General features: G+C 37.5%; 2 protein-coding genes and 1 non-coding gene across 4 annotated transcripts; 2 read left to right on the plus strand and 1 right to left on the minus strand.

Annotated features, from left to right (window-relative positions):
- Positions 1 to 374: 374 nt before the first annotated feature.
- LOC131321891 (KH domain-containing protein At5g56140-like) lies at positions 375 to 7,324 on the minus strand. 2 transcript variants are annotated; one of them, XM_058352893.1, is made up of 7 exons: positions 7,024 to 7,324; positions 5,197 to 5,282; positions 2,886 to 3,031; positions 1,902 to 2,018; positions 1,706 to 1,822; positions 1,143 to 1,286; positions 375 to 1,000 (listed from the first exon to the last, which is right to left on the minus strand). In XM_058352893.1, exons 1-7 carry the CDS (start codon positions 7,128 to 7,130, stop codon positions 851 to 853), a joined length of 867 nt encoding a protein of 288 aa, XP_058208876.1. In that variant the 5' UTR covers positions 7,131 to 7,324; the 3' UTR covers positions 375 to 850. The 2 variants fall into 2 exon arrangements, with proteins under 2 accessions (XP_058208876.1, XP_058208874.1); XM_058352891.1 differs by having other exon boundaries at positions 1,902 to 2,021.
- Positions 5,874 to 5,981, plus strand: LOC131324925 (small nucleolar RNA snoR100). Its single transcript, XR_009199510.1, has one exon. It is a non-coding gene; the product is annotated as a small nucleolar RNA snoR100 (small nucleolar RNA).
- Positions 7,325 to 9,153: 1,829 nt separating the features above from the next.
- On the plus strand, positions 9,154 to 13,933 carry LOC131321890 (THO complex subunit 3). Its single transcript, XM_058352890.1, has 11 exons — positions 9,154 to 9,309; positions 9,469 to 9,564; positions 10,316 to 10,445; positions 10,938 to 11,029; positions 11,280 to 11,348; positions 11,703 to 11,760; positions 11,910 to 12,009; positions 12,780 to 12,866; positions 12,992 to 13,070; positions 13,310 to 13,442; positions 13,579 to 13,933. The coding sequence occupies exons 1-11, from the start codon at positions 9,247 to 9,249 to the stop codon at positions 13,611 to 13,613; spliced, it is 942 nt and encodes a 313-aa protein (XP_058208873.1). The 5' UTR covers positions 9,154 to 9,246; the 3' UTR covers positions 13,614 to 13,933.
- The last annotated feature ends 1,780 nt before the right edge of the window (positions 13,934 to 15,713 follow it).

The following is a 15,713-nucleotide window of genomic DNA, read 5'->3' on the forward strand; positions in this document are numbered from 1 at the left end:
GGTGGAAGATTAGAGAATCTTGGCTCCAATTTATTCTGGAAGGACTAGACTATCAGTGCAACAAAATTGACAGAAAGCGCGCTACCATAACTGCCCGATAAGGAAGACGTGAACCCAAACTCTGCCTTTGGTCAAAAGATTTTCCCACTCTGAATTGGCAAATGAAGCATATCAATCATTAGACCTTACTGACACACAGGGTTTGCATGATATCCAATTCAACCAATCCTCTAATTATGTAATGAGAGAATGAATTCAGTGCTATTCAAAACATTCCCATGGAATTGGCAACAACCCATAAACAAGAATAATCCAACAAAACAGAAAAATAAATAAATAAAAATCTTCAACTCTCAAGAAAAGTATCGCAGTCAGATCAGGGCAAAAAGAATACCTTCACATATTTCATACCATCTCCATCTCAATATACAAAATACTCCACCCAGACACAGGTACCGGGGTGGATCACGACTCCCCTTTTTCTTGAAACAAAGGACGTCTTTGTTCTCACAGAATACACTCCACCATATCAAAATTGCCATCACAAGCTTACTACAAACCCAATACCACAAGGACAACCTTGGATAGATAATGTTATAACCACACTCTAGATTCAGACAGGCCCTTACAGCAATATATTGGACCTGCCTCCGATACAACAAGAACATACGCACACTTCATAATATTTAGGTAGAAACAAGTTCTAACTGGCATATAAAGGTGCCAGTGCCCCGAAGGCAGTTGGAGGCTTTGGCCGGACCAGCAATACCCATAAGCCTGGTATGTGCTGTTCAATGGAAGAGACTAAAAAGCAAGCTCCAACATCGAACTAATGAAGGTTTCCAATGCATCACACCCTAGTCTTGGCCCTCTTCATACCAAGATTATTGTGGAAGGGGGACACGGAACCAGACATTTGAGAATCTTCATCACGAAGTGTACCATTGATTAGCGCAAGCTCTCTTAGCTGCTGTTTCTTGTAGAAATCCTGAGATTCATCCTACATTGAAGAGCGGATGAAGAATAATATTCATACATGTATTCCAAGGAAGTTGTAACTTCCAATCAAGGTAATATCTTAACTGGACAAACAAAAAAATTCAGGTCATGGGGTGGGCGGAAAGGAAAAAATATTCAGTTACCATGGGCTTGAGCAGATCCTCAAGTATTTCACGTGCTTGCATTAAACGAGCATCAACCATCTCAACAGGCAATTCAGCCTCAACAAGAATGTGTAGTGGCTCGTTCAAGTGCTCATAGCCTGGTTTCCCCCTCATCATCTCTTCCTTCAATTCACAATTAACAAATAAATGATGTTCATACTATTGAAGGGAAAAGGATAGATTGCTCTGTCAAAAGCACAGCAAAACTCAAAGAGAGATATGGAACAAGAACGATATTAGTACTTTCAGCCTTTCTGAAGATGCTGCTAAGAAAATACTTTCTCGATAATGGGATCTTGATCGAGAGAGATGTGACACAATGGACCACTTATCTGCCGAGATAATAGTCGTAGTTACTCATTTTATATCTTTCCCATCTATGAATTACAGTTCAAAGAGGTTTCAGCTGATGATTTGCAAGCACACCATAATAATGGCTCCAGCACATCAAACATTCAGATTGACTTTCAAATTCATGAAGCATCAACATTTCAGAAAACATCCATGACACATAAAGGAAATGCTAAAAAGATCATCATTACCTTAGCAGGATCCTTGATGCTGCCACGTCCTCTGATTAGAACGCGGCACTCAGTACTTGCCTCCACTCTCTTGAGGGAGTTCCCTCTAGGACCAAGGAGGCGACCAACAAAATTGTACTGAAACATGAAGTTTAATGTCAAAAGCAGTAAAATTACAGCATGAACAAGTGCAATAACATAGGAAAACAGTCCATACATTAGGATATTGATCAACAGGAATATCCACCCTGATTGTTCTCTTCGCTATAAGACCAGACGAGCTACCTTGAGAACCTATCCAGCTTTGCGCAGATGAAGGCTGCAAACCTGACATCTGCTAATATAATGCCAGCCAATGTCAAAAAGATCTTAAGAGATGGAGCCAGACGTAGTATAGCTTCATAAAGCAAGATCTTCCAAAAGTTAATTACAATGTCTGTCTGTCACAAAGATGTACCTTAGAGCAGCTGAAAATGGAAATTTAAGATAACAAACGATAGTAAAGAGGTGCACCTCAACACGTGGCAATGGGCCATAAAAAAAAATGCTCAGAGCATAAGATAAAGGAGCATGAATGCCGGGCTCCCATAAATTTGAAACCAGAAAACTGCTAACTCAGAATGCAACTACTACCATGTGTCATATTATCTCCTTCTGTTTTTTCCCATCAGGTGAAGACCTAGTTAACTGCTTATTCCACCAACAAAAAATATAAATCGCTCCTTAGTCCCACAATCCAAGTCGTCCTCCAATAACGAGTCTCCTCTTGTGATGCTCACTAATCAACAAAATTAGTTGACGAATCAGCCCTGCCACCCGGACAACAGACCTCTCAAGTGCTTCTGCCCTCCAGGCATTGGATGAGTCCCCGCTCACTGCCCCAAATTTAGGCCTTCCAATCTAAGTCATAATGCAGTTCTAGGCCAGAAGACACTAGTAAAAGAATAGATTAAATGTTCAAGGTAATAGCAATTTATAGTCATACTGAACCAGGACACTTGTCTAAATCTATATCTAAATCAAAGATGGTGTTAGCCGCAAACTAACTAACGGTTATAGCAGAAGCAAAATTCAGAACACAAGTGCCCGTACATTATATTAAAGTTAGCATGAAGTACTTTTTTAAAGCTGTCAGGAAAGCTTCTAAAAACATCAAAAATTAGATGGAACTAGAGGTTATGTTAATGGTTAGTAGCCGTACTTCTGAATGAAACGGCGATGCCCGTCTGTTCACATTGGCTCCTCCGTTCGAAAATATTCCTCCTGAAGCCAGAGGGCTAGCATGTTCAAGCCCACTTTGATCTAAAACTGATGCATTCCCCAACAGTGTGGTTACACGCAATATTTCTGCTCCAAAAATGTCAATTTTCAAGAATAAGATGTACCAGTTAGCATTTGTCAAGAAATTAGCTATCATTCACCACAAAATGGACAGACACCATGTATTGGTTAATGGGTCAGTCATAATCAATGCTTCCTCCATGTTCCAGACTCAATATTTCAAAAATAATTTGTCCAAGGAGGGTGGGGGAGACAACAACCTTTAGTTAAGCTCGACCCAGTTATAACTCAGTGGTCAATAAACATACAAAAACAAAATTGGTAGAATAAAATTTTCAAGTAAACTATAAACATAATTGACCTGTCATTGATGTCATAAGGCAAAAGGGTACACAGGGAAATCCACCTCCAAAGAAACATCAACTTACTAAAAACATGTACAATCTTATCTTACTACCCAATGTTTAAAATCTCCAAATAGAACATAGAGGATGAAATTACAAAGAACAAATAGAAGAGCAAAAGGTGTCCTCCACTTAACAGACCAACGACAAAGAGAAATAGTTATTCAAGGACATGGGGGATCCCAATCTTATTTTACTCCTTCAGCTAAGCTCCCTCTTTTACCTTTGATAACAGCAGCCAAACCTACAGAACATTTAAACCACAATCCCACAAGCTAAGAATCCTTTGACGTGAAAGCAATGTCAAAGGAACCAGCAGAAACACCTCATGCCAAATCTACAATGTTGCAGGAAATTCTACTATGTCAAGATTAAAGAGGCCCATCTTGCCTCAAAATGATTTCAGATATCCTCGATTGTTGGTTATCTGAACATTCCAACCCAGAATGCTTGAACTATGACAGTGTGATCCTCCCTTTCTAAAAGATATCTAAACTGAAGTAACATGGTGACACAAAAGTACAAAGCTCCAACTCAAACTAAAAAGATCTAGCGCAAACACCCACCAATCTTCATAGACATCTGCATAGATACATCAAAGGAAGGACTATTACATGGATTATTTTATGTGTATGTTACTACTTTACAGTTCCTACTAGTTCCTTGGTCTTCTTTGAGTATATGGCCACCAGAAACACCACGGACATATCAATCCTCGAGATCCGTTTAACTTCTCCACTCTTGCCGAGGAATGGAAAGAGGGATCATGCAATGCCGTAAATGGAAAATGGTCAACAGCAAATTAGTCTCCCTAGTCATGATTTACCCAGGGACACTATCCTTTTTCTTCTTTGAAGAGTACTATTGAGTTAGTTTTTTGTAAATGAGTACTTGATAATACCACATCACCCTTGTAATGAAGGACTCTCGGGAGGATTCAGAAAAAGGCTTGAAATAAAGCTTGCAGGAAAAGAACAACTAAACTAGACTACAGTGTTGGAAGCTTGAGGATGTAAATGCATTCAAGAATGGTCAAGTTCAAATAGTGAACAAGTGCTATCCAAGTCCCAAATCCCAACAAAATGCAGTCCCCAAATTACTCAGGTCTATCAGTAACTTATTCTCCAATACCATAAGCAACCATGAATTATCCCCAAACCTTTTAAACCCACATTCTCTTTCACATTCATATACTCCATCTAGCACCTTCAACGTCAACCATGAAACTCCTTGGTCGTGCATTTTTTTCCATTAGCAGTTATAAGCATCTCATAGAGAGGTAGTAAAATTTCACTCCAAATATAGTTTTCCCGACACGTGTAGCAAATTGAAGAGTTACTTTGAACTTGTGCACTCCAAGGGACTCTTTAAACACTTAAGTTTTTTTTATTACTTTTGTTACTTTAAGAGACCCACTTTGCCAAAAGATGGAAATTTGAAGAGCCATTTCTCACTCTTCAAACTTGAAGAGAGAGAGAGAGAGAGAGAGAGAGAAAATGGGGTAGCAAGCTTGCTATCTCCCCTTGGAGTGTCTTTTGTTGAAATGGATCATCAAAATATAGTTTAGTTTAATTTTGGGCTTGCTACCTCCCTTGGAGATGCTCTAAGCTTCTCATATCAACTTTTCTTATTTTCCAAACGTCACACCAGTTTTTTTCTAATATTCATGATTTGATAGCTGACACTTTACGTAGCAGAGTAACTCCATTCTTCTTTCAGAAATTCACTTTTTGTTCTTAATTCCCACTCAGCAAACAACATAAAACTTGAACCCTTGCACCTTTTTCAATAATGAGTGTAAAAAGTAAAAAACAAAGAGTCGCTCACCCTGATTCAACAACCGATAACTATGAGGAAGAACTGGCACAAATGGACTAAGTTTGTTACGCTCTGCAAGTAACTCAGAGAGATACCTGTCAGAAAACACCATAGAGTCAATTGGGATTCCTGGATAGTAACCACCGCCCAAGTATTAACACATCATTGTGCTTTTGCACCAACCGAATAATAAGCGACTATTTCCACAACTATGATAGTATTAAGCAAAAGATGGACGGCAAGGACACTACATATCCAAGCTAATAACAAATCAACCTTGTTCAGCCTACTGCAACATTGCACATCAGTATTTTCTAATCAGCAACAGCAATAACCTACGTGCCCAAACAAACAACAGATATTACAGAATAAAAGAGCACAAGCAAATAGACCACCGGTCATTTAAGCATCAAAACCGCATTTCCTACGGAGAATGCGCATTACACTATAATAATGAACGAAAGGAACATCAAAGGCATGTTTGGCTGGCACATAGAATCCAACATCCCACTGCAATTTTAGTTTTTAGCTAGAGAAATGCCATGTCACTGGATTCTATAAACAACCGTTAAAACATTGCTCGTCGGATGCTAGTTATTGAGTCATGTTTGCAAGTATTAGTCCCCTTTTGGCCTAAATTTTATAGTCTTATTGAGTCATGTAGTAGTCCCGATGCTCTGGACTATCAATGAAGGAAGCATGCTAATGTGCACATAAATTGAATCAGGTCTCTAGGCCAGCCCTCTCTGATATCATTTGGCTTTGATTTGGGGGCATGGTTCAGCAGCAAAACAAGTATAGGGGGCCACTGTTTCAGTGGTATTTTGAGAGCAGCCACTTTGTACATATTGCCAAGGATTAGGTCTGTCTGCAATCCTCCCCCGCCCATACCCCCAATGATTGGGAACTACATGGGTTCTATTGTTGTTGTTGTTGTTGTTTGGTTGTTTTCTCCTAATTTTTACTAGATTCAGGTAAATTTTTATGGATTAACCGTTCGTCTCAACGAGGGGAACCAGAAAAATATAAAAATATGGACCAAAGTTGAAAAAAAAAGTCCATATAGACAACTCGCAAGATACTAAAATACTGTCTTTTTTGAAGGCATGTGATCGGCACGTTGGGAGTGCCTATGACAGTATTTTAGTGTCTTTAGCGTTGTCTATATGGACTTTTTTCAACTTTGGTCCATATTATTATCCTTGCCCGAAACCCCACATCGAGACAAACAATGTGATATAAAAATTCTGACGAAAATCTGAAAAACAAAGACAACTAAAAGTTAAATAAAACCAGCTTATTTTGGTCCAAATGCACTCTTAGAAAAGAAAAAAGTGAGGGAGGCTTGCAATGAAGTGTAAATGCGGGAAAAAAACCAGCACAGTATACATAGCATCCTTTTGAACTACTATCATTTTAATCCCTTTGCTTATCAAAGAGTAACAGAATCAACAAAAAAAATGTCTGAAATGAGCTACCAAAAAATTCAATTTCTGATTCAAGCCACGGGATTTTAAAACAGAAAACACCCGTCAGAAGGTAAATTACACACCTTTAGCAGACAAATGTACCAAACTACACATTAAGAATAGCTTCCCTAGATCAGGTGCATGTATGCAGGAGAAATAAACCAAAAACCAATCTAATCTAAGAAAACAAAGACCGATCAGTATTCAAGCAAACAGATAGTCCTTAAGTATTCAAGCAAACAGATAGTCCTTAAAAACCGACCAACCGATAAAGTGAATTGGCGCAAGATCGATACAAATACAATCTTGTGTGTAGAAAAGGAAAGGGAAAAAAAAAAAAACGAATAATTGTGGAGAAAGGGCATACTTCTCTTGCTCAATGAAGGCGGTGGTGGCGGAGCGGAGACCGACGAGGTGAGGAGAGAGAGGGGCGGAGGGGGAGGGGGAGTAAGCCATGTACCTGCCGGAAAACATGTTTCCCGGCGTTATCGGCGTCAGATCCCTGCAAGATTTACCGCTCACCCTCTCTCTCTCTCTCTCTCTCTCTAAATAAATTAGCGTCGGTGGAGGAATAGAAGGATGCGTGCATTTATTGGGTGGCCGAAGTGGGGAGACGAGAGAGATGCATAGACATGGACCATAGCTGCAGGGAGCAGTACTACTCTACTCGACTGTCTACCCAGTAGGAGTACTACTCTAAGATAATTTCCTTCAATTGTTTTTTTTTTTTTTTTGAACGGCAATTAATTACGAGTAATTAATTGCAAATGCTTTTTTGAACATGTATTTATTTTTTAAATAAATACTTATTTTAGTTGCTAGAACACACACTAAATAATAAAATGTTGAATGATTAGAAAACCCTCTTTAATTAATTATTTTTTGTGACAAAATTAATTATTGGGGTACTCAGCCACCCTGGTTGTTCCATTTTTCATTTTATATTGTCGTGTTCTAAATTGGAGAATAATATAATTCAAGACTCAGCCATGAAATAGCTTTATGAATTCCCTTTTTTAAAATTATTTATTAATCAAGTTCTTTAAATAGTAGTATACGATAATTATCATTAATTACAGATGGAAATCGAAATTTATTTTCTGATTGTTCTTTTAAACACAACTCTTCTACAAAATAGGTATATTGCATGTATCATCTAAATACTATTGCAAAAAATTACTATTATAATATGAAACCTATAATTTGTCTTCCATAATTCAAAATAATTCAGTAAATTTGTTTCATTGATAGCTCCATTGCGTACTTTCTAGCAAGATTTTGAAGAATAACAGTAACTCATTTAGTAGAACATTGAAAGTGTATTTTATTATTGTTACTGTTGATGAAATATATATATATATATATATATATATATATATATAGGCTTCATCACGCAGTCATCCATATAAGCCAATGCCTAAGTTCCACCGCACACTTAGAACATTAAAGAGTATATTTAACTTCACCAAATACCTGTGGAAGCTAGAACTCAAACATTGAGTAAGAACAAGATACAAATAATAAAAGACACAAAGGAGAACATAGCTAAGGATGTAAGACGATTCAAAATTATAATGCTCTATAAAAAAATGGTTATTTCAATCCATGATGGCTTGCGGACCAATACGTTGTGTTCTGCTTCTTATATCTTAGTTTTGGTCTTCGCTCGTTACTGACGTGTCTTATTTATTGTAACGGCAATATCACAATTATACTTCATCCTTATTTTATTAATATACATTTCTAACGTGTTCTAAAAAAATAAAAATACATGATGAGTTGCCTATGAATGCTGCCGGTGGTTGAGATGTTAATTCTAAGTTGGGATATCCCAACAAAATATTTCAAACCTATATGTTTACAATATCTCTTTCTTGGTCTTTCTTTTCTATTTCGTTTTTTGGTGCAGGTAATGTCCCTCTTTTCTATTTCGTAAGTTGACTTAACTGGTAAATTTTTGAAAGAAATTACTGGTCAAACCACATTTAATGAACAACTCGCAACAAAATACGTATCTATTAGTTATTGGTTTCGATTTCGTGCAAGCGTTAATGTGTGTTAAATAAGTATTTTTTTAATCCAAAAGTCAACCTATTGAAAAAAAAATTCACATCTCAAAGGCCTTTGCTCCAACCCCTAACATTCCCAACATTCGTAAGTTACTTAATTTGTAAATTTTTGAAGGAAATTATTGATCAAATCACATTTGATGGATAACTCGCGATTAAATACGTATTATTTATTGGTACCGATTTCGTGTAATCGTTAATGTGTGTTAAATTAGTAATTTTTCATCCAAAAGTCAAACTATTAAAAAAAATACATCTCGAAGTTTTTTTTCCTTTTTTGGGGCTCCACCCCCCTAACATTCCAAACATGAAAAAGTTTTAAAAAAATATTCATAGAAATTCTTAGTTCTATCATATGTTGGGCCGGGCTTAAAGGTTGTTCGGGTCGGACTAGTGTGGGCTTTTTGGTTAACAAAGTAGAAGGGCCCAACTCCGTTCCCCGCCAGTCCGCCACTGGAACACACACTCATCAGTGAAGAGAGGAGAGGAAGTGAGGAATTGCAGAGCGAGAGACGAAATCCATGGAGGAAACGGTACCCTTCAAAAACCTCCACAGCAGAGAATACCAAGGTCACAAAAAGAAGGTTTTTCTCTATCTTCCATTTCATTTTCAGATTTTCCCATTCCTAACCTGGCTCCATTTATTCACTTTTTTGCTATTCGGGTTGAAGCACTTTTGAACCCTAGAGGAGTTGAATTTTTTACTTTTGTTTGATGCTACTGTTTTTATTTTTGATTGAAAGGTTCATTCGGTAGCTTGGAATTGTGTTGGCACGAAGCTCGCATCCGGTTCTGTCGATCAAACGGCTCGGATTTGGCACATCGAACCTCACGGACATGTATGATTGTTCCTAGATATATACTTCTTCTTTTTTTTATTATACCCATGATGGGAAATTATTACAGAGTCGCTACATCTGTTCAGTGTCTGCACATTGAGGCCATGTTTGGTTGATCCGTTTACTAATTGGATGATTTATATTCATATGCATATTTATACGTTAAAAAAAAAAAAAATTCAAGTGTAAGATATGCCTTGGTGAAAAAGCTCGAATCTGTGGCATTTTCTGTTCTAACCGGTTTGAAAAGTCAAAGTGAAAGATACAATTTTTTCGAAATATGGACAAATTTTGCAAACCCATATCACCAGCTATAGCTATAGAGGTCAAAAAGGGGAAGGTGGGCTCCTACTGGAAGCTTTCGTATTTGCATGATTGGTTTTCCATCAAATATGTACTTATTCGCCAATCGGGGCATTCATACACGAAATGGGCTACAGCCTCCGTGGATTATGTCTAATCTGTCCTATCAAACAGGCTTTAGTTTGTTTCAAGTAGTAAGATCGTAAAAGCTGAACTTTCTAGTAGCCATCAAGATGTCTGGAGTTTCAAAATTTGTACTTTGTAGGGGAAATGTTGTGTTTTTTTGACATTATTAAATATCCCTTCGAAATCTCCTTTGTTTTGATGTCTTGGTTTACCTCGTTGGGGGAATCAGTTGGAATGTTTGGTTTTTTGGGTGTAATGTGTTATATCCAACACTTGTCTTCACCTTTATTGCGCATCTGCAATTGGGGGAACTTTGTTGCAGGGCAAAGTTAAAGATGTCGAACTGAAGGGGCATAATGATAGTGTGGATCAGTTATGCTGGGACCCCAAACATGCTGAGTTAATAGCAACTGCATCCGGTGACAAGACAGTTCGCCTGTGGGATGCTCGTAGTAAGTGAGAGTTATACAACAAAATTTGCTGGAAATATAGAAATCTGAAAATGCATGTAGAATTCAGGGAATAGTCCTGATAGAGATAGAAAGTTTGAAGGTCCTTATACTTTCATGAAGTTGACCAGCACGGCTTTCCGCATTTGATTTTTGTTACAATAGGTAATTTGGAAAGGCATTCTTCAAGAATTAGCGAAAAGTGAACATTTTGTACTGATATAGAGATGCTTGATTTTGTATCTCCATCATAGAAGAGAGTCAACAACTAGAAAACGAGATAAAATTGTAACTGAAGCATTGAGGATAGTAACTAAAGGGCTTCAAGTTCAAGTTCAAGAAAGTGCATACAAGAAAAAGCAGAAAGAAGAACTTAAGAATTGCTCCGGTCTCATTTCTTATTTCTGCTTGTAGGAAACTTTACTGTTTGTTGAGATAACAGAACTTGGGGACTGGGCAAGCGATGCTTGATCATGTGTAAGTGTTTTTGTGCAGGTGGAAAATGCTCACAGCAAGCTGAACTTAGTGGCGAGAATATAAACATTACTTACAAGTCTGATGGTACACATGTAGCAGTTGGGAACAGGGTACATGTTATAGTTTCCAGTTATTTGATACTATTTTTTTTATGGCATTCAAACTCCATGCTCTGGTAATTTGTTTGGATCTTCAATTAAAAGCAGTATTTCTGCTTGTTTCAATTTCATTGGATTCATTCGGCTATGGGCCATTGAATAGCGGCCATTCTTCAATTCTTATTTCATTGATTATATTTTTCGGTAAGTTTGGGGAATCAAGTGTTATGTTATCTCATTCTGTTAATATCATTCATCATAGGATGATGAACTAACTATCTTGGACGTTCGGAAATTTAAGCCCATCCATAAACGCAAATTCAATTATGAGGTAATCTCTTGTTTTGAATAATGCTGATGTTTTCCTATCAATTGGCTGAAATGTGACGAATGCATAATCATCGCTTGTATGTGTTGGCAAGGTTTCTGCAAATCAAGTCAACTGATCATTAGGAACCCATGTTTTAGAAGTTTTTTACAACTTATCCAAACTTATTAGCTGTGCTATGCTGTCTCCTCTCACCACCTTTATGTTCCTTTGCTTTTTCTTTGTTATTTAACCAGTGAAATTGAGTTCGATCAGTCTTCCTTACCACTGTCTAAGATTCGTGGCTTAGGAATAAAAAGGATCTCTGAACATGTTTATGTTCCATTATTAAATGGTTCTTGATTCTTTTCTGATCAGGTGAATGAGCTTGCTTGGAACACTACAGGAGATATGTTCTTTTTGACAACTGGGAATGGTGAGAAAAATTGCCAAGCTAAGCAGTAAATTTGCTTCTTGGTTGATGCAGTGAAATATCTCTCTTTTGGCTCCATAGTTTGGACTATATGCCTTCTCCATGCAATGGAAATGTGTTTGTTTTAATTATTTTTATGTTTCCCCTCCCAGGCACTGTTGAAGTACTAGCATATCCATCTCTTCAACCGGTTGACACCCTTATGGCTCATACAGCTGGTTGCTATTGTATTTCAATTGATCCATTAGGAAGGTGTGCCCCGCCTACCTCATACCTACTTGATTATCTACCAAAGCGGTGCTGTAAATGGAAAATATGTAAATTCATACCTGCTGTTTAATTCCAACTTTGATCTGTCTTCTCACTAGCACAAATTATTCCAGGAGGTTTCTTCTATTCTGTAAACTTGAAGTGAGCAATGTCTGTTGCTTTATCCATGATGTAAAATGTCTCAAGCGATGTTATCTTTGACCGTATATGTTATGCCTGCATTAACATGATTTGACATGAAACTTCTTAAAAGGAAAAAGCAGAAGAGAAAGAGGAACAAGGACATGACATGAAGAAACGTGGGTTGAGGTCTTATATTTAGCTTTATCTATAGGACGTACCCTACTGCGTGATAAAAGATTCGCTGCATTTTCATCCCCCAGCATTATATTCAAGCATGTACTAAGATGATAAAGCATAGATTCTCGTGGATATTTCTTTGTTGCGTCGTATTTTGCTTAAGATATCAAATTGTTCTTAGGTAATATTTGATTTAAGTATTCCAAAAGTAACCATTATGCATCTCTCTATAGCATAACTCTGAGGTAAACCAATCCCAAAATGAGTGCTCTACTCCCATTCTAAGACGATGTTTAGATGGATCTGGCCTCTGGATGCAGGCATGCAATGAGTCATTGGATCATGCATTGATTGCAATCTGAGTATGAAGACGAAAATAAAAATTGATCTTACGCAGCTGACAAAAATGACCATCCCGGAGTTTTAAGTGCTGCATCTTTATTTTGTGCCAGATATTTTGCTGTCGGAAGTGCTGATTCCTTGGTCAGCCTGTGGGATATCACAGAGATGCTTTGCGTCCGAACATTCACAAAACTCGAGTGAGTCTCTCCCGGGACTTCACAAGTTTCCTATTTTCACTGCAAGAAGTTCCTAAACAACCATACATGTTTAGTTCCTTAAACCCTGAAGTAGGGAATGACTTTTCTTCTTCAATTATTCTCAGATGGCCAGTCAGGACAATAAGCTTCAATCACACCGGAGAATTTATTGCTTCTGCCAGCGAAGACTTGTTCATTGATATAGTAAGCAACATCAAACACCTTTGCATCAATTTCTCCTCTCTTTATTGCCTTCACTCCTGAGCCAAATAGGTTTACGAGACAAGAGCTTGTTCTTCCTACCTCGGTGCACGTTATCTTGCTTTTGAAGTTACAGCTACCTGAACTGTGATCTCTGCTAGAGATCGTTGTGTTCATTATTTTTGGTTCCACTCAACTTGAAGAGGTGGGCTGAATAGTGCTAATGCTGCTTTCTGCAACAGTCTAATGTTCAAAGTGGACGATCAGTTCACCAAATACCATGTCGGGCAGCCATGAATAGCGTGGAATGGAATCCCAAACACAATTTGCTTGCGTATGCTGGAGATGATAAAAACAAATATCAGGCTGATGAAGGTATTCATAGCTTCTTGCTATGGTGTTATTTTATAGGGCACACTGTCGTAGACATACATACATACTAATGGTGGAAGAAAGGATCCGGAAAAAATGGGAAACTAGAAAGATAAACCATTCTGTTTGCTTGTTGCAGGTGTTTTCCGCATCTTTGGGTTTGAGAGCGCATAGGATCTGACAGTATATGCAGGAAGCTCCATCTCTGTTTGAAGGAGTTATCTTAATCTATTGAAGTTTTGGTCCATGCAAATTGAACTTTGGTATTTCCGGTTGTATTTTTTTTTCCCGGTAATGAAGAGTGTCCAGATGAACTGGACTCATCTCTCTAGCCCCTCCTACAGTCATTTCCACGCATTTCCTGTTGTATTCTACCAATAACATGTAGCATTCTCTTGTACCTTTTGTCTTAATGAAGGCAAAAGATGTCTACTTAATTGTATTTTTGTCTTCCCATCTTGTTAGTAATCCAAAAACACAGGAGATTATATGGATGGATCATAATCTTCAAATAGTGGATCATGATTAGAGGGACAAATTGGCGTGCTTCTGTGGGAGAATTGGTTGAATCCAGGCAACAATCGTGCCAAGATGCTTTAATCTTCCCCTTGCAAAGGTTTTCCAAAGCAATGATGTTGAGACTTGAGAAGCAACCTCCATATGCTGCCGAAAATAAAACCGCCAAATCCGAACCAAACGTAAAAACTGACCAGAATTTGTTTTGAATGATTTGGTTCGTTCATTAAGTTTTTAAGGGAATTCGAGCCGAGCTCAAACTAAATGAAAATTTGACAAGCCGAGCTTCCCTAAGTTTGAGTCGAACTCGAACTTGTTCGCGTGCCTTAACTAGTAAAAAAATATTAAATGTTTATATTCTTATACAGGTCTAGAATTGCAAATGAAATTTCTATTTTGAACCTAAACAAGTTCATACATGGTACATATACATAAATTTAAATTTACAGTAAAAGTTTATACATGTACAAGTTATAAAAATTTCATGATGGACGTGTAAAAGTTTATACATATTCAAGGTTATATGTGAGGATATATACAAATACTCCGAGTTTGCGAGTCCATTCAAGCCGAATGTTGTTAGGTTTAAGTTCGTCTCATTTATTAAACGAGCTTAAAATTAAGGTTCAAGTTAGGGTATGTTAATACCTGAATCGAACTCGAACAAGCTCTTACCGAGTCAAATCTCAAACAGTTCGTGAACGATTCGGTTCATTTGCAGCCGTTAGTTGCACCCTTCCAATTTCGACAAATAGTGGACCTAAAAGTTGATTCCAAAGGAGAAGGAAAGTTATTTAGTGATTTTGACTCCTTGAGCGATGCCCATCAGCCTGTTACAATCACACCTATGCACTGTAATTGACTAAACGAGGAAATAAACAGCCACAGCCATACAAGGACGAACTGTAGCATGCCGGATGAGCACCCAATAATTTTCCGCTGGGAAGAGTGTCAATTCTGCATCAGCATGGTGTTATGCACACCCGTAGAGTTCTTGTCAAGTGCAGCTAACAAATAACAATTCAATAAAGGTGAAAGTTATACCTTGGACGAATAAAATTACCTTCCCGAATTTCTGACGTACCAAAACAGAGAGAGAATAAAAAGAACTTTCCATGATGAATAAAGGATATGAATCGAATTTATACCTTTGGACAAGTGAAATTGTTTGCAGATTCAGCAACAGACAAAAGGATGTCAATTAAGAAGCTATTCAAATTTCAACGGTATGGGAAGGGTTGAACACTTGAACTGATGGACAATAGTGATGACAAATCTTTAGGAATTTGATTCGTTAAATTTCAGGTTCGAAATTCCTAAATGTTACTATAAATTCTTGTGGGGTTAGTTCATATAAAACATTGTCCAGACCTTACCAGTCTCCGGCTCGTGGACCGTAATGTTTTGGAAAAAAGATTAAGCGAGTTGCAGATAAGCTCCAGTGAATTGTACTACTCCCTCTGTCCCCTTTATAAAGTCTAGTATTCTATTTTCGGATGTTCCTTAATAAGTGTTTATTTTGTAAAGTTTGAAGGTAAAAATTTGTATATTTTCTATTTTGCCTTTAAAAGTAGATTTTATTTTAAAAAGTTATTGAGTAAAAGTGTATCGATAATATCTCCATAGAGGGTAAGTAGGGAAAGTGGATGTAAAAGTTGATGTGAAATGTATAATGATGATGTTTTCTTAATAAGTTGGACTTATAAAGCGTGACACTTAAAAAGTGACGGAGGGAATTAAAAAAAAAAACTCAAAACG

The sequence above is a fragment of the Rhododendron vialii genome, chromosome 4a (assembly GCF_030253575.1).
Source record: "Rhododendron vialii isolate Sample 1 chromosome 4a, ASM3025357v1".
Lineage (NCBI taxonomy): Eukaryota > Viridiplantae > Streptophyta > Magnoliopsida > Ericales > Ericaceae > Rhododendron > Rhododendron vialii.

Excerpts from the sequence above, each read along its gene's own strand:
- LOC131321890 (XM_058352890.1), top strand. The coding sequence starts at position 9,247 with ATGGAGGAAACGGTACCCTTCAAAAACCTCCACAGCAGAGAATACCAA. Across the intron at positions 11,349-11,702 it reads AACGCAAATTCAATTATGAG|GTGAATGAGCTTGCTTGGAA; the intron begins GTAATCTCTTGT and ends TTTTCTGATCAG. Across the intron at positions 12,867-12,991 it reads CGAACATTCACAAAACTCGA|ATGGCCAGTCAGGACAATAA; the intron begins GTGAGTCTCTCC and ends AATTATTCTCAG.
- LOC131321891 (XM_058352891.1), bottom strand. The coding sequence starts at position 7,130 with ATGTTTTCCGGCAGGTACATGGCTTACTCCCCCTCCCCCTCCGCCCCT. Across the intron at positions 5,283-7,023 it reads GCCTTCATTGAGCAAGAGAA|GTATCTCTCTGAGTTACTTG; the intron begins GTATGCCCTTTC and ends GTTTTCTGACAG. Across the intron at positions 2,022-2,885 it reads CATCGCCGTTTCATTCAGAA|CAGATGTCAGGTTTGCAGCC; the intron begins GTACGGCTACTA and ends GCATTATATTAG.